The sequence below is a fragment of the Oryza brachyantha genome, chromosome 6 (genome assembly GCF_000231095.2).
Source record: "Oryza brachyantha chromosome 6, ObraRS2, whole genome shotgun sequence".
NCBI classification, from domain to species: domain Eukaryota; kingdom Viridiplantae; phylum Streptophyta; class Magnoliopsida; order Poales; family Poaceae; genus Oryza; species Oryza brachyantha.
Window position 1 is genome coordinate 7194260 of NC_023168.2, and position 22905 is coordinate 7217164.

The following is a 22905-nucleotide window of genomic DNA, read 5'->3' on the forward strand; positions in this document are numbered from 1 at the left end:
GCTTACCGCCTTCGTCCCAAAATAAACAAATATATATGTTTTTTAATAGAATGTTTGACTATTCGTTTTATTTAAAAAAATTATAATTAATATTTTTATTGTTACTAAATGATAAAACATAAATAGTACTTCACGTGCGACTAATTTTTTTCATTTTTTAATAAATTTTTTAAATAAGACAGATGGTCAAACGCTCGACCTACGAAACCCAGAAATTTTTTTTTTTGAGACTGAGTAGTATATTGGAATAATTGTTTTGCGGTAAATATCGTCAGCTCAGGGTGAACCTACACAGGTGAAGTGGATGTGCTTGATTTCGGTCACGAAGAGTCTACCAGAAGATTCAGTAAGCACACATATGTAACACGATCAAAAGAGCAGTTTTCACATGATTGGTTGTCTGATAAATGTACGCCACAAATTACACTAGCTCTTCCAATTTGGCATTGTCATGAAAACATGCAGAATAAAACAGAACATTTATTTGTAGGGCAATTTTAACTTCTTTAAAAAGATATTAGGAGATAACACTTTTTTCTATATAAATTTAGTATCTCTTGGTATCTTAGTTATTAGGAGATATTAGGAGATACCATTTTTTACCTCTCAATATCTATGCTGTGTGTTGTCGATGGAATTACTCACATGTAGAGAGTTCAGGCATATTACAATCAGTATGTAAAGTTAGCCCTTTTTTACACTGGCGAGGATGAAAGAGCCAAGTAAACTGCTATGCATACATGGACCTCTCCTCGGAAAAGCATGGCTAACACAGATATTTGAAAAATCTGGGGCGTTCAACTGATAATGTCACCAGTGCAAACTCATTCTGTGCCACTATCACCTTTTTGAAGCAGGATTTAGCGAAGTTAAATACACTGCTGACGTTACATAAACACTTCACGCAAGCAGGATCTAGCTGGTAACAGAAATCACTTTTGAACGGGATCATGTCACAAATAACTAAGTATCTAAATATATCCGAGGAAACAAACATGATCGTATACATCAAATGAACCAGAGAGATTAGGATATCTCATGGATGAAACATCAAGAAGAAAAATGCTGACCAAAAGTACTCATTTGCAGACAATGCAGAAAATAAATTGTAGCTTCAACTTACTGCCCAGGTGCCAGTGTATTTGTTCTTGAAGCTGGTTTAGGGTCGGTGTGACTGGAAAACCTCCTTCGTAGCAGAAATTTTGCGACCTTACTTGACAAAACAATTAGAAGCAAGAGCCATATTACAACACCTATTACTAGCGCATAGACATATAGTGAAGTCCAGAACCTTCGACAGCTACCCACAGCAAAAGCTGTCATGAGAGCCAGCAGGTCTAGTATCATGATCACACGCAATACCTCAAGGGGCACATCCTTCTTCCTGACAGAGTTAATCAGCAGAAGCATGATCACAACAATTGATGCCATGAAGGAGAAAGAGTTGAAGCAGAAGAATAAATCATAGCGCAGGCGATGAACATCATGAAGTATTGGGTTGCCTGGCGCATGGCCTGCATTACCAGACCAGAAGCCACCAGGTGGGTTCAGACCAGCTTGGTATGTAATGGAGGCCGCTAAAATTGCAAGCAGCATCAGGTACTTGTGCTTTTTCTTCAGTATTTTGACTTCTTTCTCAACATGTTCTGAAGCTTCCGGCAAGACGGGAGTGTCTTGTTGAACTTTCTTGGCACCGAAAAGACAACTCTGCAGGCAGTCCATAAATTGAGATAATAGTTCCCCATAAATTGAAGATAGTAGAACTTGAATCGCAAGGGATACTAGAACTGCCACAGCAATGGCGATGAGATAGATGGATTGCTTCCGATTCCTGCAGCAGCCTGCAGTATATGCAATCAGGAGGCCAAGCAAGCCTACAACCAAACACACTCGCAAAGCATATGACTTGATTCCATGCTCACAGGATTCCTTATTCACGAGTAATATTGTGATAACTAAAGATGACACAAATGAGATTGAATTTGAGTAATAGAACACATCATAGCGCTTTGAGTGTGTGTCCTGAAGGACAGGATTTCCTGGCTTGCCACTGACATCCTTGTCATCGGACCATACACCTCCTGGAGGGTTCATGCCAGCCTGGTATGTGACAGTTGCAGCTAGAATTGCAAGAATCAATAGTAGATTACGCCTCCTCCCAAACTCCTTAAGATCATCCTCTGTCCTGTTTTTAGGCAATGCAGGGCCTGAACTGCTCTTCGACTCATGATCCCATGTTCTCCACTTTTTGGGGATTACATGTATTGCCAATAGAACATGAACAGCAACATAAGCAAGTACGAGACCTACCAAAACTGATGAATATGTGGACTTCTTGGCTTCCCTGCTGCTTCCTAAAACAAAAGCTACAGTAAGGGAAAGTAGGTTCACTATCATGGCTATTGGCAATGCACGTCGTTTTGTAACCTTTTCACTCATCAGCTTGTTCAGGAGCAAAATAATCATGATAATGGATGCCACAAAGGCAATTGCATTGACATAGAAGAATGCAATAAAGCGGGGATGGTATGTGTCCTCAAGGATGCGGTCACCGGCTGAATGTTCGTTTTCACTTCTTGACCAGAAGCCACCTGGTGGGTTCAAACCTGATTGATAAGTTAGAGACACTGCAAGAATGGAAAGAAGAAGCAGATATGTGCGGGTCTTGTTCAGGTGCTTCTCAGTTGGATTGTCATCAACAATTTGACCAGGTGCTCCTCGACCACTGTAAACATGGACATTCGCAGCAGGTTCAGGATCTCTGATAATTCTACCAATCTCAACTGTCATGTGCTGCTCTGAACCGTCAGCATGCTCACAGGCTTGCGCAGGGACAGAAGGCACTTCACTCGATGTGATATTGCCGGTGGCTCTATTACAGCGATTGGCTGACATATTTTGTTTAGAAAAGCCCTCCATTGGCGAAAACATACTTTTGATGTAATTAGTTGAACATTGCCCCTTCTTACTTGCCTCTTGCTGGTCCTCAGCAGATATACCATCATTGGTATATGTTGTTTGCTGGCAGTTTACTGCAGATAGATGGTCCGTGCTGGACATAGACTCGTTCATGTTTGTAAATAGGCTGATTGTAGACTGATTGTACAGGTTACACACAACATCTTCTGTATTTTCTGATTGTTGGTTGTCCCCTGCTGGATGTATTGAGTTGGAGACAGTCTCCTTAGTATCTACAGTGTTCTGTTTATCCAGTGGTGGTTGTTCATCAGGGGACTCTATCTCTTTGGTATTTGATATATACTGTGAGTTGAAAACAGACCTAGTTACAACTTGCTGTTTATCTGCTGCTAAAAGCTCCTCTGAAGACTCCATCTTTATGGTGTCTGATATTTGCTGATTGCCATCAAACTGGTGTTCTGTTTTAGAGGCTTTGTCTTCTGCTGGTGACGTTTCATGAACTGGATCTTGACAACGACTTGCAGAATTTTCCTGCTCTCCTTTGCTCAATCTGTGTCCCTGATTGTCATCAGACTGATGTTCTGTTTCAGAGGCTTTGTCTTCTGCCGGTAACGTTTCATGAACTGAATCTTGATGACGACTTGCAGAACTCTCCTGCTCTCCTTTGTTCAATCTGTATCCCTGATTGTCATCAGACTGGTGTTCTGTTTCAGAGGCTTTGTCTTCTGCCAGTGATGTTTCATGAACTGAAGCTTGATGACAACTTGAAGAATTCTCCTGCTCTCCTTTGCTCAAAATGTGTCCCTGATTGTCATTAGACTGGTGTTCTCTTTCAGAGGCTTCGTATTCCGCCGGTGACGTTTCATGAACTGAAGCTTGATGACGACTTGCAGAATTCTCCTGCTCTCCTTGGCTCAATCTGTGTCCCTGATTATCATCAGACTGGTGTTCTGTTTCAGAGGCTTTGTCTTCTGTAATTGCAACACTTTCACGGATTGAAGCTTGATGACGACTAGAAGAATTATCCTGCTCTCTGATGCTACCATAAGTTGAGGAGAGGGCACGGCCCACTGCATCCATGCAGTCCCAATATTTTGATTTGATATTTACTAGCCAGTCTGCTACAGGTTTGTAGGTAAAGGTCACAGCTAATAATGCAAAGAAGATCAAAACAACAATGATAATAAGCGTCACATAGATTGATGTGGCTACAGCTCTACAGCATCCAGCAGCATAAGCACCAACAAGGCACAATAAGTCAACTACCACACAAAGAACCACTGCTTTGGACCTTATCCCATGTGTGCTCAATTCTTTGCTCAAAAGAAGTATGACTGTGACCAAAGATGCAACAAAGGAAGTTGAATTGAAAACCACAAATATGTTATAGCGGCCAAGGTAGTTACTGCGAAGAACTGAAGTAGCTGGAGGATGCTTGTATCGAGGAGCGTCATTGTCATTGTCAGACCAGAAGCCACCTGGTGGACTCAGCCCAGCTTGGTACGTGACAGTAGCCACAAAAGTTACAAGCATCAAAATGAACTTGCGAGCCTCCTCAACTTCTTTCTCTTGATGGCTGCTCCTTTCCTCGTCATGGATACACCATTTGGGTAGAATCTGAATTAATTTTGCCCGCACCTTCTCTTTCAAGGCTTCTGGAATAACCCTTATTGAAACTAGGATATGAATCCCAACATAAACAAAAACAGCAATGACTAGAATCAAGACATAAATGGATGATTTAAGTGCCCTGCAGCTTCCAGCAGCATAGGCTCCCATCAGGCTGAATAGATCCAAAATCATAGTAAACTGCATTGAACGGAGCCACAACTTATGCCTGGTCACTCTCTTACTCAGAAGCAAGACAAGTAAGAGAAGAGATGCAGCTAACGCTGTTGCATTGAAGTAAAAGAATAACTCATGCCGTTGATAGAAGGTAACACGAAGGACAGGGTCACCAGCAATATGGCCATATTCGTTTAATGTCCAGAATCCCCCCGGTGGTGTTAATCCAGCATTGTATGTCACGCTAACAGCTAGAATTCCAAGCAGTACCAAATATTTCCGCAACCCCCACAAGAGTTTAAATTCGTCCATGGCATATTGCCAGCTACTGCCTGCGACAATGCTAACCATCCCATTGCCCTCTGCATGGTAGCTGCAATCTTCAATCTCATTACTGCCTGGTCCTGGAGTAATTGTGGTGTTGGTCAGAGCAATGGCACACTCATGTTGGCTCCTGGCATGTGCCATCTGGTTGCTCCAGAACTGAGATTGCAGGTCTCAGTTGCACTTTATCCTTTGTTGCCAGCAACAGGAAATAGCTCCTTGGACATTGAATGAGCGAAGATATCTATAAGATTCAAAGCTTATTCAGGTACGATTCTGAACTTGGGGTCGCAGAACAAGAACAAGAAAGAAAGACTTCTAGGTACTGAAGTCAACATCCAAAACAAATACAGTACCAAAAACCACTCAATCTTACAGAAAATAACCTTGCTTGCTTGGCCGCACAGGCCACAGTTAGCCTATGAATTATCATGTGCTAGCTTTATTAAGTTGGACCCACAATCAAGTCAAATATGAGAATCACACTGAATTAATGCTAAAACAAGGATATAGAGTAAACATTCTCTTAATGAACGATAAAACCCCCATTGTTTATACTTCAACAGAGTAATAGAATTAGCAATGTCACCTCTATACCATGATTTGATTTGGCTATTACCAGTATTTTAGTACTGTTCTTAGCAAATTCTGCGGAGAAACTGGTAAAGTTCACTAGAAACCAGACACTGCGAAGGTATGTTAAATCTAGTTCTATCAGCAAAATAAGTATGTACTTCGGAAGAGGAAGTAAGACCATACCTGGCATGGAAAGGCATCCGAATGCTCATGTAATCAAATGGCGAAGCCATCCACACCTGCCGCATCATCATTTCCTATACGAGGCCACATCTTCGAGCTTGTATCCAGAGCAGACGGATCACTCGGCTCCTCAGACAAGAGAGCACACCTGCAAGACTCGGAACCTCGGGTGCTCAAGCCTCAAGAATGGCGTGAACAAGAACACCACAAGAGAAGAATAGGACAACGAGAGAAGACTTTGGAGTCAACGGCCCAAAGGACATCAGCACAGCGAAGGACTGAGGGAGGGGGCCATCTTGTTTTGCCCCCACAGCAACGAACAACCACGCCATGTGTTAACGCTATCAACTTGTGGTCATGCCTAATTAAGAAATCGAGTGCAAGCTGTAACAAGCACCTGATCAAATGTTTTCATATAGAAAAAGGCATAATAAAACCACAATCAAGTTGGAAACTTGGAACACCAAATAGAAAAAAGAACATCAACAGAAGGCATACCGATTACCCAATTCAACTTTCAGCATCACATCACAGATGGATTGAAAATTTGTAAAAAAAAAAAATTTCACATTCCACTGCTGCGCTAGTATTTGGTTTGGAGCACACAGGTAAACAAAGGCAATCGCTTCAGTACCTGTCAGGCGATGCAGTGTAGATAAACAAAATGGAATCCGTAGACTTCGATGAGCGCGAAGCAGACGAATCGATCATCTCACATCCAGGCAGACCGGCTGGACAAAGCCAAACCCGACGGGCACACGGTTTGCACACGGGCAAAGGTTTGAGAGTTGACACCATCCGAGAAGTCGAGGAGAACGCCATCGACTTGGCTCCGCGCCAAGGTTGACGATTCTTTCCTACCCCCGGAGCCTCCGAAATTCACCTTTGACATTTCTACTCCTCTCCAAGAACACCTCCAAGAAAAGTCACCCCCTCCCCTCCTGGCCCCGACGCGCGCACGAGAAACGGCCGCTGAGAGCGCGCACGCACGCAGGCGTGTCCAACTCCGGGAAGTTCGGAGTGGTGGCCGTCTTGCGCATTTGTCCGAACACCTTACGGGCGCGGGCAGAGGGAATAGTAATTAGCAAACACGCCGTCGGCTCGGTCCGGCGTTTCGTCGAACAACAGCGGTCCGGCAGGACAGGAGGGGGGGAGCTGGCGGGCCAGGACCGACGACGCCTCGTCACCGATCGCCGCCGCCGCCATGTCGCCTTGTGGAGCGATGTGATGATGGGAGGAGTAAACAATGAGCAGAGTCCGAGGCGTCCGCCCGAGTGGGTAGGTAGGGTGGGAGTGGGATGGGCGTGGGGCGTGGCGATATTCGGGTGGGTCCCGCACGAGCACGAGGGTCCAAGCTTTTGGCTGGATTTTTTTTAGTCCCTTTTTCTTTTTTTTTACTCCTCTGTTATAAAAAAGCCCCGAATTAGAGAAGGTACACTAGTAGTCAGATGTAAATATATTTTAAACAGGTAAGAAAAAAAGAGAAGAGTGGTGGGCCACTAATAATTTGTAGCTAGCTGTAGCACGGGTTTTAAGACATAATATGTGTATGATATGTGGGACCATATATTAATGTTTTATAGATAATTATTGTATAAATTAATTGTTAGGTTAGCAGTATACTTTGAATTTGCTCTTATAACGGGGAAAAGGCATAGGGCTAGTAGACTGCAGCTCGAAAATACTGATTCCTTTTAAGGGTAGGTCCGTTGTTCCTATGCCCGGTGGCCCCGAGTGCGTGGCCGATGTGGACAGTGGACGACGAGCTTTCGCAATTCCTTCCCCTGGCCAAGACCGACCTCGCCGCCGGCCGCCTCGGCACCGTGTACGTGTGGTAATGGTTTCCTATTTTGGGCATCAAAATTTAAGGATTGGGACTAAAAAAAGGTAAGCTAAAATTTTAATGAATTTTAATTAAAAATATATTACCTCTATATTTTAAATGAATAACATCGTTGATTTTTTAGGCACGCATTTGAACATTCATCTTATTTAAAAACTAATGTTATTATTATCTTTTTTATTATGATTGAATTTATTATCGATATATGTTAACTATAACCTTATTTTTTTTACATATTTGCACAAATTCGTTCGTGTGACAAAAATCAGCTATATCTTCTTTTAAAATACATAGGTAGTATAAGGTTGTCAAAGGATCTATAGTTCACCAGCCTTGGTTGCACACTACTATCAACAGGAGTATTTTACTAGTTTAGCCCGGATTGGTGTAATCGGTTTGCGTGGACGGATGTAGGTTGTGAACTTGTTGAACCACTAGTTCAGCTGCATTTATCAATCCAAAGAGCCACGTACTGATATGCTAAAACCGTGTTACTTATGCATTGGACTGGTTGATCTGAAATATAGCGATTCCTCTTGTTCCTCCTATCTCGATAAATTTGATGATCTAACCATTTATTCGTTGTTTATGTTGACGATCGTGATTCCGGTACTGTTGGCTCGTTCTCCGCAAGGTACCAAATGGCATTGGTCCAGTCTGCCGCGCCAAACTCCACCACTTAGAGGAGCGAGTCCCTGACGTCTCCAACACAATTAGTCAGGCAAAGAATTGAACTTTTGATACAGCCTTGCTCTTCCATATGAACTCCCATTTGGCCCCTTATTTGAATTTTTGATAATTTGCTTCAGGTATATTTTAGGACGGAGTGAGTACCATGCAGTCGAGTTGTGAGGTTCACTACATTAGCTACCGTACACAAATGACTGGGGGCCAATGATATGTTATATGTATGTGTGATGTGTATGCTAATTGATAGTAGCAACTTTCAATATATTATTATGTGAAGATTAACATTTTTCGAACCAATTTGGTCACATGTAGCCATATTCAAACTTCATGTATAATTTCGCCATATTACCTATGTCTTAAATGATTCATTCTCAAGCATTTAATGTCAAAGTATCTAAATATTTTCTTCAAATATATTGTTTTATTGCGACGTACCACTTGAATTATATATATAAGTACAATGTTGTCGGCAGGTATAGTGGTCGGTTAGATGTCTAACTACTTGTATTTTTTGGCAATGTTGATCTTGAAGTGCATTTGAACAGAGGTCGGAGGGACAAATGGGTATATGCATACTCCAAAAAGATACAAGCAACACTACACCAAGACTCTAGGAGCGACTTCACAAGAACCACTCCAAACAATCTTATCGACTCTATCGGCATGTGATGAACCACCCCAAACAATCACGTCGACTCTATCAGCATCTAGTTATAGGTTAGTATAGCTGCGTAAATAGTTGTAAGTCAAATTGTTCTAAGTCTTACGTTTGTGTGCTTCAACCGATTTGAGTAGGTCTGTTACCCATCATGAGAGCGTGAGGAGCTAGACATCAAAACAATGCCTCATCATGCAAATATGTGCTAACATTGTCTCATCATGTAAATATGTGCTTATAAAGTTAGTTATATTTTATACATGTACGTGGATAAAGATGGGAATACAACGCTCGTATAATGTAGTTGATAAATAGCAGCATGAGTTGGTAAATAGCATTAGGACTGTCTATTATTTAGAGCATAGTAGGCGTCTAAATGTAAATTTGATACAAAACATGTGTGACGATAATTTTCAAAGTTCATACTATATATATTAACTCAACAGTTATACAAATTTTACATTATATAATTGATCTCACATATTTACCCAATATAAAGCGCAGAAGATCTTAGTCTTTCTTTTACAGGAAACAATAATATGGCTTAATATTGTGTTGCTAACGGTTTGAACTCAACATAGTTGCTCAAACACCAATGACGCTATATGTTAAAAGCTTGATCAACACAACTTTTTTTCATCCAATCTCACAATACGGATGGGTATGTTATAAGCATTAACACCGCTAGTATGGTTCATATATTTAAAGCCAAGCCAGCTTGGCTATATATATATATGTATTGGCTGTTATGGATTCATCAAATTGTTGTGTGGAATGGGTAAACATGAAACAAGCATTTCTTCCGCATGCGTGTAATGTTTTCTTTTCTTTAGGAAGGGTTAGAAGAAGCCCCTAAGATGTTTCAGATCAACAATAACCATCTAGATTTTTGCAAGAGAATTCAATTTTGTAGAGATTAATACAAATCCACTGTGTTCCAATATCCAAGCAAGCAATTGTTCTCAACTGATCAGTGAGCCAAAGATTAAAAAAAGGGATTTGGTGACCAAGGCAAGGACATGATATCTAACATGGGCCGCGTTCGTTTGTGTAGGGGTAAGTTACCTTACTCTGGTATGAAAAACGTAATAATAGATTTATATATGATTAATTAATTATTAATTATTAAAAAAATATAAAATAGATTAATATGATTTTTTAAAACAACTTTTCTATAAATTTTTTTTACAAAAAATATACTATTTAGCAGTTCGGAAAGCGTGTACGCGGAGAACGAGGGATAAGTTAACTTAGGGGATGAACGAACGTGGCCATGGTTGAAGAACAGATCTGTGTCATTAAGGAGATTGGGGCCAAAACAAGCAGCTTTGCTCATAATTCTTTAGGACGCAGCTTTGCAAGCTTGTGGGTTCTTCAGAGCTTGTTCATGGTCTCAAAATCACTTCTGAGACATGATCTATGAACATGCATTACTATGTAGATGTCTTAATTTCAAATTTTATTCAAAAATACCAATTTTCAATTCTATGTTTCGGGTCATTTGGCATGTAGTGGCATTAAAGGAACGTAAGCAAAATGCTATGAGTTAACGGAGTTGGATGAAAAAGTTAACAGCAGTGGCACATAAGGCAGAAAAAATTAAGTGAATGATCCAGAGAAAAGTTTGATTTTTTACATGCCATAGAAGGAACCGGATGAAATTTCAGTGGCATATAATGAATTCTCTCTAGTTTTTGTCATCGTCACCCTGCACACCCCGAAAGAAAATCCTGGGCTAGCTTAACCATGGCCTAGACAGATTAAGGCCGTGTTCGTTTGCCCAAGTTAAGTTAACTTATCCCTCGTTTTTCACGTGCACGCTTTCCAAATTGCTAAACGGTGTATTTTTTGTAAAAAAATTATATTGGAAAGTTGTTTTAAAAATCATATTAATCTATTTTATATTTTTTAATAATTAATAATTAATTAATTATGTATTAATCTATTACTATGTTTTTCGTGCCAGGTAAGTTAACTTACTTACAACGAACGCGACCTAGATGCAAGAAGAAATAAGACTATTGGCCAACAACCATGAGGTTTGCACACAACCATGGCCTAGAATGATTGTTTTGTATGTAATTATGAATGCTTTGTCGTATCAATTACTTTCTATATTTTAATTTATTTTCTAATTTTATCTCCATTAAACCGAGATTATATAGTATTTTAATTAGGGTAGATTGATAATTTTGCACGTCTATTCTATATTGGCATGCACATGTAGCAACCTATAGTACACAAAGTGGTAAAAAAATAGAAAAACTTCTCTCTCCAATGACAAAATAATAACTGCAATCCTACTAAGAAGAATATTTGACTAATTGTCAAATCTAAAGGTGGCAAAATTAAATTCCCCAATCTTAACCGGCCCAAAAAAATAAATTAAAAAAAGCACGACGTATTCGTACAGTTTAGCAGTACGATAACCAAACATAATAAGATACTCCTAATCATGCCACAAAGTACTAGATAAGCTCGAGAAAGCAACACCTGAAATTTCATGGTATTATGGCAACATAAAACTCTACAATGGAGAATTTTCCTGACACGTAAGCATGCCCGGTAACGAAAATGGTTACCGTTTCCGAAAATTACTGCAGAAGGAAATGAAAATGGTTCAGTGGAAATGATAAAAAAATGGTAAATAATACAAAAATAGTTTTGCTATTTACCGATCGTTTTGTTGGTAAATGGTATTATTTCGGTAATTGCCATTTACGAACATGGAAAAATACCGTTGTTTCATACAAACCCCATGCCTAACCCCAGAACCCAAATACTCAACTATAATTCCTCCTCCCACGAGGTGATAAGGGTAATGACTAGTATTGTCTAGTGTCTCTTATGTATTACTCTATGCTGCATAATTTTCTATTTACGTATCTCGTTTTATCATGGTTTATGTATCTACGTATCGCTTAAATACTATGGAATTCTAATTTTCCGAAATAAATTACCAGTTTAGAGTCTTCTGACCATTACCGACATGTTTTCGATCGAATAATTCCATTTTCGAAATACAATATTTCTTACCGTTTCCAATTCCATTTCCGAGAAATAATACGGTTGCAAAAATGGTTTGCATGTTACCAACCATTTCCGATCGTTCACATCTCTACCGGTAACTACTTGCTCCCTCCGTTTTCTTAATTAACATCATTGATTTTTGAATCCATGTTTGACAATTTATCTTATTAAAAAATATATAATTATTAATTATTTTTTATGTGATTTATTACTAACTAACTTTGAGCACAATCTATAATTTTGCATATTTACGCAATATTTTGAATAAAATGAAAGGTTAAACGTAGATCCAAAAGTCAACGACATTAATTAAAAGGAGTACGCTATATAACCATGGAGGGCATACGCAACATCAAAAATAATGGAAACAATATAAATGGCCTGCTTGTAGCTATCGACAATACCAGTCAGCATTGTCAACTCTGGTCAATGCATGAAAAACTGGAAACTAATACATGTGCAGCTTCAGGCTTCATCCGAAATTTCAACTTTGATCAAATATGCCAACCAGCATACAACATCACCAGAACTTTAAAGTTTACATGAGCATGCAAGAACAAGATGCAATCAACTGAAACCACCCACTACATGCAGGCAAAAGAAAAGCAGATTTTTCAACTCAATGATACCTCTGTGAATAGTAAACCTTCAAACCTCTTGTTCAGGTGGCGGTGTATTTGCTCTTGAAGGATGTTCAGAATGCTTCTGATAGGAAAAGTTGCTTACCTTCCTCGATCTCAGACATTTCGCAATGCCACTTGCTAAAATAGTCACAAACAGAAGGTATATTGTAACACAGACTACTAGCCCATAGACATAGACCGAGGTCCTGAATTTCCTGCAGCTCCCTGCAGCAAAGGCTGTCATGAGCGCCAGCAAATCCAGTATCATGATCAAGTGCAGCACCTCAAGTGGTACATTCTTCTCCCTGACAGATTTACTCAGCAGAAGCATGATCACAACAATGGATGACATGAAGGAGAATGCATTGAAGCAGAAGAATGCTTTGTAGCGGTCGGGATGAATATCATGAAGTACTGGGGTGCCAGCCTTGTGGACATCTGAACTTTCATCCGACCAGAAGCCACCAGGTGGGTTCAGGCCAGCTTGGTACGTGATGGAGGCCGCCAATATTGCGAGCAACATCAGATACTTGTGTCTTTTTCTTTCACTTTTCTCACAACGATCTGGACTCCCTTGCAGCCCAGAAGGAGTATCTTGACTAGTCTCCTCAGCCTGAGAAAAACATGCCAGCAAACTTTCCATATACTTGCAGAATTTCCCTCCACGTGCTGAAGATATTATAAAGACTTGAATCATAAGGGAGATCAGAACTGCAACCGCAATGATGACGAGATAAATTGATTGTTTTGCTTTCCTGCAGCTTCCAGCGGCATAAGCGATTAAGAGGCCAACCAATCCAACTGCTAAACACGCTCGCAATGCGTAGAACTTTATGCCATGCTCACAGGATTCCTTGTTCACGAGTAGTATTGTGATGACTACAGATGACACAAACGAGACTGAATTTGAGTAGTAGAACACATCATAGCGTTTTAAATTGTTATCCTGGAGGATTGGGTTGCCTGAAAGGTTGCGATTGATATCCTTGTCATCAGACCATACACCTCCTGGAGGGTTCATGCCAGCTTGGTATGTGACAGTTGCAGCAAGAATAGAAAGAATCAATAGTAGATTGCGCCTTCGCTCCCAATCCTTCTCATTGCCATGATCTGTCTGGGTGCTACCATGGACAGGTAACCAAAAATTCTTGCACGAGAGGTGCTTTAGCTTTTCTGCCACCCGCTTCTTCCAACCTTCTGGGATTATATGAATTGCTACCAAAACATGAACACCAACGTAAGCAAGCACAAGAAGTACCAACACTGAGATATAAATTGAATTCTTTGTCTCCCTACAGCTTCCCATGACATAAGCCCCTGTCAAGGACAGGAGGATCACTATCATTGCTATCTGCAGTGCACACCGTTTTATAGCCTTGTTGGCCATTCTTCTGTTCAGGAGCATAATGATCAGGACAACGGATGCAACAAAGGCGATGGCATTTAGATAGAAGAATGCAATATAACGATGATGGTGACTGTCCTCAAGGATGGGATCACCAGAAGAATGATCATCCTCCTTTTCAGTCCAGAAGCCGCCTGGTGGGTTCAGACCTGATTGGTATGTCAGAGATACTGCAAGAATTGCAAGGAGTAGTAGATATGTGCGGCACTTCTCCAGATGCTTAGCAGTTTGATCATTGTTGCCATCTTCATTGGGAGATCCTTCATTCTTGTCAATACAACCATTCTCAACATGTCTAGCAATTTTATTATCTTCAGCAGTTTCAATCTCACTGGTTCCCACAAGCACATCAGAAGATACTTTAGATTCTGGTGTAACTATACTCCCTGGTTCATCAGTTGATGAATATTGTTCCATTTTAGTCATAACATGCTGACTGTCTGCAGATCGATTGTCAGGGTTAGGCATACTGCCTTTAGTATCTGTAGTCTTTAAGTCATCAGTTATTGAGGATTGTTCCTTCAGATCTGCAACATGGTGTTTGTCTGCAGATTGATGCTCAGGATTAGAAATACCATCCTTAGCAGTCTTGAAATCATCTATTGTTGAAGATTGTTCCATTGAATTTGCATCTTGATTACTGTCTGCAGATTGATGCATACCATCTTTACAGTTGGTAGCATGTTGACTGTCCGCAGATGGGTGCTGTGTGGTTGACACAGGTTCCTTTGCAGATTGATGAAGGTTGTTTATAGATTGATCCTGCAGGTTGTACACAACATCATTGCTACCTATAGATTGCTGATAACGGGCCAATGGATGGTCAGAATCAGGCACAGCCTTCTCGGAATTTGCAGATTGCCGTTCTCCTGAAGGCTCATGCTTCGCATTTGACTCGCCCTCTCCAGTATTTGCACTTTGCGGGTGGTAACTTGACTGTTCTATAGCAACTTCTTCTTGTGCATCTAGTACAAGCACTGCTTTTTGCTCATGTTTTGCTTGGGAGTTTTCTTGCTCTCTATCAATTGATTTATTGCTCCCAAACTCCAATGAAAAAACCCGGCCAATTTTATGAATGCATAGCAGAGTGTCTGGTTTGATCTTTTGTAGCCAGTCTGCCACAGGTTTGTAAACCAATATTCCAGCTAAAACTACAAAGCAGATCAAGACTATGATGGAGACAGACATAACATAGAAAGATACTGCTACATCTCTACAGCTTCCTGCAGCATAGGCACCTATCAGGCCCAGTAGGTCAGCTATCACACACACAATAACAGCTTTAGACCTTATTCCATGCTTGCTCAATTCTGGGCTCAGAAGCAATATGATTGTGACCAAAGATGCCACAAATGAAGTTGCATTGCAACTCATGAAAAAATTATACCGGGCAAGATAGTTACTCCGAAGAATAGAGGTAGCTGGATGAGTGTTGTCTTGTGTCCAGAAACCACCTGGTGGATTTAATCCTGCTTGGTAGGTGATAGTTGCAGAAAAAGTTGAAAGCATCAAAATGAACTTGCGAGCCTCCTCAATGTTCCTTTTTTCATCACTGCTCCTTTGCTCCTCATGTACACCCCACTTTTGTAGAATTTTCTGTAGCAACGTTTTAGCCCTCTCTTTCAACCATTTTGGAAATATCCTTATGCATATCAAGATGTGAATCCCGACATATATGAAAACAGCAACTACTAGGACCCATATATAAATGGAAGACTTTACTGCCCTGCAGCTTCCAGCAGCATAGGCTCCCATCAAGCTGAATAGGTCTAATATCATAGTGAATTGCATTGAACGGAGCCACAAATTCTGCCTCGTCACACTCTTGCTTAGAAGCAATATGATTAAGACAAGAGATGCAGCAAAGGCTGTTGCATTGAAGTAAAAGAAAATCTCATATCGTTGGAAGAAGTAAACACGAAGGAGAGGTTCACCAGCATCATGTGTCAGAGTATCTGTGTTTTTTGTACGAAATCCACCTGGTGGGGTTAATCCAGCATTGTATGTCACACTGACTGCTAAGATCGCAAGCATTACAAGATACTTTCGCAGTCTCCACAAGAGCTCAAAATCAATCGTGATGCTGGAAGGTTCATGGCTATTCAATAATAAATACCTGCTGGACAAACCATTCATGGTATCCTGCCTATCACTGCCAGCTTCCATGGTGTTGTTTTCTTCGCTTTGACAAGTGACTGCTACCGGTGCACCTGTGTTATTGGTCGTAGAAGTGGTGAGCTTGGGCTGCGTGCCATCTTCCATTTGGTCACCCAATGTCTGTGATTTCAAGTCTGACGAGCCGTAGGTAAGAGTTTCCGTGATGATAGATTATACCTGGAATATTCAAAGATAATTCAAGGACGATTCAGAACAACAATGGCAAACAAAACTGCTAGGAAGACAAGAGACTTGGTAAAGTCAATGCTTCCTCCCACCAAAAAGAAAGCACATAGAAGATACGTTGGAAGCTACCTTGCTTGTGAAACCACAATGACAACCACCATATGATTTAGCTCTAATTGTATAGAATTGTACTAACTTTCCCCCATCCAGCTATGAGTGCATCATGGGGTCCTGTAAATGAAAACAAGAGCGTATTATAAGCATAAATCTTTAATAAAAAGCAAACATCACTTATACAAATAATTCGTTCAAAACCTAGCAGTGCAGTTCTAAATCTGTTTTTTTTAAATGTAAAAATTGGTTAAAAGATTTAATAGCATCACTTTGATATTTCATTAATATATTTTCCATTTAGATTTAACTCCTTTTTTGTGTGAACTGAGTCTTTCTCTTCCCATTTATCCCTTCTACACTGTAATGGCCTTCTAGTTCTACGAGCTCTAAATTACTCCACCTTACCATGACCACCACTCCAGGAAAACCTCTAGTTGGTCAGATGTTCCAAAGAAGATGACAAGGGACAAGAGTAGAATACAGCAATCAATATGAATGATAGGAAGTGCTAGGAATTCAAGCAGAGAGCAACACTTTAACAACAGAGCATTAAGCATAGCAATTTTTCTTCAACATGAAAAGCAACATGCAATTGTGGAATCAAGCATGAATTGAAGAACCAGTGAGTGTTTCAACAAGCAAGAAATAATCAAGCATACAAAGGGCAGACACAACGAGACCTCCATGCCAAAATTGAGCTCGACCATCTACTGTAATCTCCATGCGTGACCGTCCATGGATGTGGATGAGGAGTGAAGACATTTTTTGAGGAGAAAGGTCAGTCAAGCCAAAGTAGCAAATCCTAGAGCTATCGAGTCTAATAGATGGTATTCTATCAACCACAACAGGGAAGATGGCAAATCCGAGACAACCAATGTGGTGACTTGCCATGAATTTTCCCTATGTAAAATTAGAAGTTGGCAAGTGCCAACTATTCTAATGGGTAAGTGGCTCACTGGTAACGTTAACCAGAAGCTGTATATTTTGGGAAATGGCGAGTTGCATCCAGACGTATCAACCAAAGAACTAAGCAAGCAGGAAAAGAACGGAAGACCATACCATGGAAATGCAACTCTGTGCTCATATAATCACATGGAGAGGCCACCCCCAGAGGCAATACGATCATATCCTAGATGAGATTCCATGTGTTGCAATCGGACATGGATGGCTCAGCTGCTCAAGACAAACTGGTAAGCAATTGTGAGACTGAAGATAGGCCAGCTGTTGAAGAGAAAAGCTACAAAGGAGGAGTGAATAAAGAGGGAGAGAAGACCTGGTGAAGTCAACGTAGCAGAGACGACCGGAGCAGAGCAAGGTAGGGGCCATCTTGCAATAACCACGATTCAGCTCGTGATCAATAACTCACGAAGAAACCGATTGCAACTGAAACAGCCATGCACCTAATTGAATCAGGCATAATCAGCATCCAGAATATTTTATGAGGAATATGGCAACTCTGTAGTTAAAACGGGATATCAATACTAGTAGTGGGGATTCCCGACATAGCAAAGATGACACTTTTAGCTCATGGCAATAATTGGTTTTGAAACACAAAGTTAAGCAAGATTTGTTTTTTTCAGGAGATAGTATTAAAAGATAAGCAAAGTTAAGTTAGGTGGTGTCTAGATTGAGAAAATTTTTAGAAGAAGTGTCACGTCAAATATCCGGACGTCGAAAGGGGTTTTCGGACACGAATGAAAAAACGAATTTCAAGGCAAGCCTGGAAACCGCGAGACGAATCTTTTGAGCCTAATTAATCCGTCATTAGTACATATTGGTTACTGTAGCACTTATGGCTAATTATGGACTAATTAGGCTCAAAAATTCGTCAAAAAAATTTCTTCTATAACTGTGCAATTAGTTTTTTGGTTCATCTATGTTTAATATTTTATTTAGGTGTCCAAAAATTCGATGCGATGGTTTTAAAAAAAAAATTTAGGAACTGAACAACGCCTTTAGTGAATTAAAGTACTCTTACCCGGGAGGCTGCGAAGCAATAGCAAGGTAACTGCAGAAGCGAAATGGAATCCATGGACCGCGATAAGCCGTCCGGAAGTGCAGATGCGTTGAATGGCACACGGTTTCCACGCTAGGTTCAAACCAAAGTGAAGAAGGAAGTCTCCAAGAAACGCTGGTAAATGGTAATACTGCACAGGTCTCCAAGAAACGCCGGTGGTGGTAGTAGTCTAGTCTGCACGCGCCAGGGAATGGTCAAGACCTCCACGGAGCACTTGAGTCACTCCTACTAACACGGCGCGCGGGCAGACTCGCCGAGCTCCAGCCTCCAGGACCGCTGCGGCCAGCGCCGGAGAACGACCCCCCGGCCCCGGCCCCCGGCTTAGGCATTCGGTCGAACACTTCACGCGCGCGGGGCAGCGGGTCGGCCCGGCATTCCGTCGAACAGCCGACGGGCAGAGGGGGGCCTCGCGGGCTTTGGTTCGGGGCGGTGTCGGGCGCTATCGGCATCGGCTCGTCGCCGGGCGCGGCCTTCTGCCGCTGGTCCGCCCATCGCCGCCTTGACGAGTGACGGGGGAATAGTACTCGTCTGAGCCGTTGTCACTCTGACCCTTTCCCTCGATCCTTTCGGCTTCTTTAACATAAAATACTCTCACTGTTCCCATACGAAGGGTTTCTTCCGCTAAGAGCAAGTTCAATACCATGGCCATAACTTCAATTCATCTATAGCTAATCTAATAGCCAATACATACAATAGTTAGCTACAAAACATCAATACATGGTCCCACATATCATACACATATTTTGTCTTTAGAGTCCGTGTACAGCTGGCTACAAATTAATAGCACATCTCTCATCTCTTTCCCCTCTTATCTCTTTAAAATATATTTATAGTTGGCTTATAGCCCTCTATTGTACGTGCTCTAATGTTCGTAGGATTCGGATACAGAACATTTTCATCGGTCCACGTAAATTTAATTATTTATATGGCTATTTAGATGATTATTTAAAATACATTCTCTCTTAATACTAATAATCACTCCAATTGAACGTCCATATTCTGTCATACATATATATTTTATTAATATTTTACAACCACCATCCTCATATTGTTATTGCTATCTACTTTTAAGATTGGATGTTGAGATATAAGAGATAATATCTAAATATATAGTATATCTTTTTAATATAGATGATGATCTATTTTTGAAAGATGAGATAGAGTATAACGGCTGGAGCAATATTTTTCCCTCTATACTTTAATTTTATTTCTAGATTCATAATAGGACATAGTATCTGCTAGGTATGCTTTTGTACTACCCCTTAATAGCTTTGTGTAGTTTTAACTTTTATTATCAACCATATGAATTTAGAAATCTTGTATTGTGGAATGGAGGGAGAAGTATTGTTCTTTTAAGTAGTATTAGATCATAACAGCATATCGTAAAATTGGAACTTTATGAGATTTTATTTTTTTAAGATTAATTTAATATCTTTATCAATTGTACGTAGTTATGTTTAAAAATATAGCAATAGTAATATATGACCCACAGATAGAGAGATATTTTCAAAAAGAAAATCAAATAATATACGACTACTTTTATTACCAAAGTTTTACATTTGATATCACCTTTAAAACAAACTTTCCACTTTGAACTTGATAATTTCCCCCATGTTTACAGTATACACAACTCTCTTTTTAAAGTCATATCTAGTATCTCATGTGATAAAAAGATATGGCATACATATGGATGAGTAAGTTTGTTGGTATACTGAGCCGATGTGATTAAAATTTTTTATGTGTACCTAATAAAAAGTTGTTTGATGTGATCTTTAAAGTAAAATAACAATTAAAAGTGTCATATTTGCTTAATTCCCTATTGCACATCAGCCATGTGTAAAAGCCAAAAGTTGTCCGGCCACCTGAGAAAGCTGAAAGTCCATATCCATTAGAGATAGGGGGAGCGAATTTATCGTGGAAGAAAAACCATCATAAATTCCAATTCAAACCTTGCTAGTCACAAAGATTTTGATCACCCTTAATAAAATTGTCTGCTTAGGTGCACTTATAGCCCTTGGATCAGATCTCTACGTCTCCGATTTGAGCCACACGGATAACAACAGAGATAGACGACTCCCTCCAAAAAAGATCCAGTGTTCGCCGGCGGTTTTCCTCCCGCATGGGCCGGCCTCGGGCCGAGCCGATCGGGCCGCCTCCTCCCGCACGCCTCTGATGACTAGGCCAGCCGGCCTGCCAGCTCGCCAACATGCCAGCGGTTTGCGGGGCCGCATGTCTGGGCTTCGGGTTGCGCCACCTGCGACCGTGGCCCGCCGCAACCCTAGACCAACTGGCATGCCTGTGCACTGTGCTACATCTTAGCAGCGTCCTCCCTTCTTGGGCCCCGTGTGTCTGATGGCCAACTCCAGGGATTTTTTTCAAGAATTTTATTATTTTTTTCAAAAATAGATTTTTATTTTAAAAGATAGCAAATGTAACCTCCCAACGCATAGCTAGTGAGCGTAGAATATAAAACACCCACTAGCAAGGTGTGGTGCCCAACGTGGCAAACGACAAGAGGAGGAAGAGGAATGACCGTTGGACGTAGAGTGTGAATTTTGCAAGCGGCCCCCTCCTGCCTAGCTACTAAGCGTTTTATCCCCTAGCAGAGGTTGCCTGCAAAATTGCCAGGACGATAGATGAGGAGGGCCTGACGCGACCCCGTTGTCGTTGTTGCCTACAAAACAACAATGGGGAAGATTGGAGGCTTTCTCTCTCTAGTGGAGAAGAGAGAAAGCACTTTTTAATTTTATTTTATTTTTGATAGTTTCTATTCACCTAGGAGCACACTAGGACCAACCGCGGAAAATTTGTGCTCAAATAGACGAACTATGTGACATGTAGAATTTTTCAAAGTTTTATCCGATAGGTTTTCGAAGCTTCTAGCTAGAAAAACGCAATGTTGTAAAGGATATTTCATGATTCTAATTTCGCCAAACTCAACTAGAGAGAAACAGATCTTTTTTAGTAGATGTCCATGGATTTAAATTTTGTCCAATTCTAAGTCCATATGAGAAAGGTATCGTCATTTTAGTAAAGATCATTCAAATTTCTTAGTCTCTTCTGTGACTTCGTAGACAACCTCATGCTTGGGTTTAAAATGCCCCGGCAAGGGAACTGCCTCCAAAATAACCAAGCCCCCCAACTCCTTCACACGCAGTTTTGTGTATTTGTAGGCGGTCCTTTCCTAAGGAATAAAACTATGGCATGATTTTACCCCCAAACTGCACAGTAACCACCCAAAACCACAAGGAAACCGTGGAAACCGTGGATTTCAAATCCAAAAAATTGGAGCATGGGTTCTGCAGTGGCTTTGTCTCCTATAACGGTTTTGGAAACCCTGCATGCTTTCCCTTCAAAGTGCTGCCTCGGCCTCTCCTTTGTCTCTGACGACATTGCTGGAGAATGGAGCTGCATCGAAGAGAGGCGTTTGGAGATAGAGGAGAAGTGCAGGTGTTCCTGATAGGGGGGCCTACTAATCTCTAAATTTTTAGCCGATCAGACAGCCACTTCACTTTACTGCCATGTTGAAGAAAACCATTGTCAAGTTTTCTCGAGGAGGCAAAATACATCGACCTTAGAGCAACTCCAACAGTTGTCCAAATTCCATTTCCCAAATCTAGCCTTTTAGCAAGTTTGTAACTAATATGGCAAAGGAAAAATTGTTTTATCTCCAACAGTTAGGGATATTCCACTTGCCAAAAACAGATGTAATCAGCAAAACGGTTGAAAGTTGAGGGAGATCACATCAGATTGAAGTTGCTCTCGTCGCTTTCGTCGCCCTGCGCCGTGCTAGTTGCTAGCCGTGCCGGACACGCCCCCTGCACAGTCCGCTCCGTGCCTCCCGCACCCCCACGCCCCCCACGCTACGCTGCCCAACTCGTAATAGAAGGCTGCAAGCCAACTGTAAGTATATACGGACGACAGAGAAAATAATAATAAATAGTGTGTACATGAGAAGATGAGTGGGGCAGCGTGCATGCTCCAAAGTACATGTATTAAATATATAAGTGAGAGAAAATTTAGGAGAAAAATATTAAAGCCAATATTAATTATAGGTAACTTATTGTCTGTGTTAGCTCTAATATGAATTTGTAGCTACTAATTGACTCTAGTATTAAACTTGCTCTAAGAGCGAGTATAATAAGTGACGCTAGCATGATAAAAAAAACAGATTATGGATTTGTAGCAGCTATAACACAAACTTTAAGATATTGTGTGTATGAAAAATTGGTCATGTAAATATATGTTTATGTGTACTATTATACAATTGGTACAATATTAGCTCTTTACGAAATAAAAAGATTTTGCAGCTAAAACTGCCTCTTCTATAGACTTTGTGTTCTAATTACACCAATGTGATGAGACATCGACGCCCACGCCACAACAGGGATCCTG

The 22905-nt window shown here is 40.7% G+C and overlaps 2 protein-coding genes across 3 annotated transcripts; both read right to left on the reverse strand.

The window, feature by feature from the left end:
* Nucleotides 1-638: 638 nt before the first annotated feature.
* On the reverse strand, nucleotides 639-7035 carry LOC102721934. The gene is made up of 3 exons (XM_015838771.2): nucleotides 6422-7035; nucleotides 5788-6171; nucleotides 639-5272 (listed from the first exon to the last, which is right to left on the reverse strand). The coding sequence occupies exon 3, from the start codon at nucleotides 5170-5172 to the stop codon at nucleotides 1120-1122; it is 4053 nt and encodes a 1350-aa protein (XP_015694257.1). The 5' UTR covers nucleotides 5173-5272; nucleotides 5788-6171; nucleotides 6422-7035; the 3' UTR covers nucleotides 639-1119.
* Nucleotides 7036-12334: 5299 nt separating this feature from the next.
* LOC102722220 lies at nucleotides 12335-17818 on the reverse strand. Of its 2 annotated transcripts, XM_006655948.3 has the most exons (4): nucleotides 17767-17818; nucleotides 17553-17666; nucleotides 16509-16610; nucleotides 12335-16370 (listed from the first exon to the last, which is right to left on the reverse strand). In XM_006655948.3, the coding sequence occupies exon 4, from the start codon at nucleotides 16296-16298 to the stop codon at nucleotides 12657-12659; it is 3642 nt and encodes a 1213-aa protein (XP_006656011.1). In that variant the 5' UTR covers nucleotides 16299-16370; nucleotides 16509-16610; nucleotides 17553-17666; nucleotides 17767-17818; the 3' UTR covers nucleotides 12335-12656. The 2 variants fall into 2 exon arrangements, with proteins under 2 accessions (XP_006656011.1, XP_006656010.1); XM_006655947.2 differs by lacking the exons at nucleotides 17553-17666; nucleotides 17767-17818 and adding an exon at nucleotides 17174-17235.
* Between the last annotated feature and the right edge of the window lie 5087 nt (nucleotides 17819-22905).

Excerpts from the sequence above, each read along its gene's own strand:
- LOC102721934 (XM_015838771.2), bottom strand. The coding sequence starts at position 5,172 with ATGGCACATGCCAGGAGCCAACATGAGTGTGCCATTGCTCTGACCAAC.
- LOC102722220 (XM_006655948.3), bottom strand. The coding sequence starts at position 16,298 with ATGGAAGATGGCACGCAGCCCAAGCTCACCACTTCTACGACCAATAAC.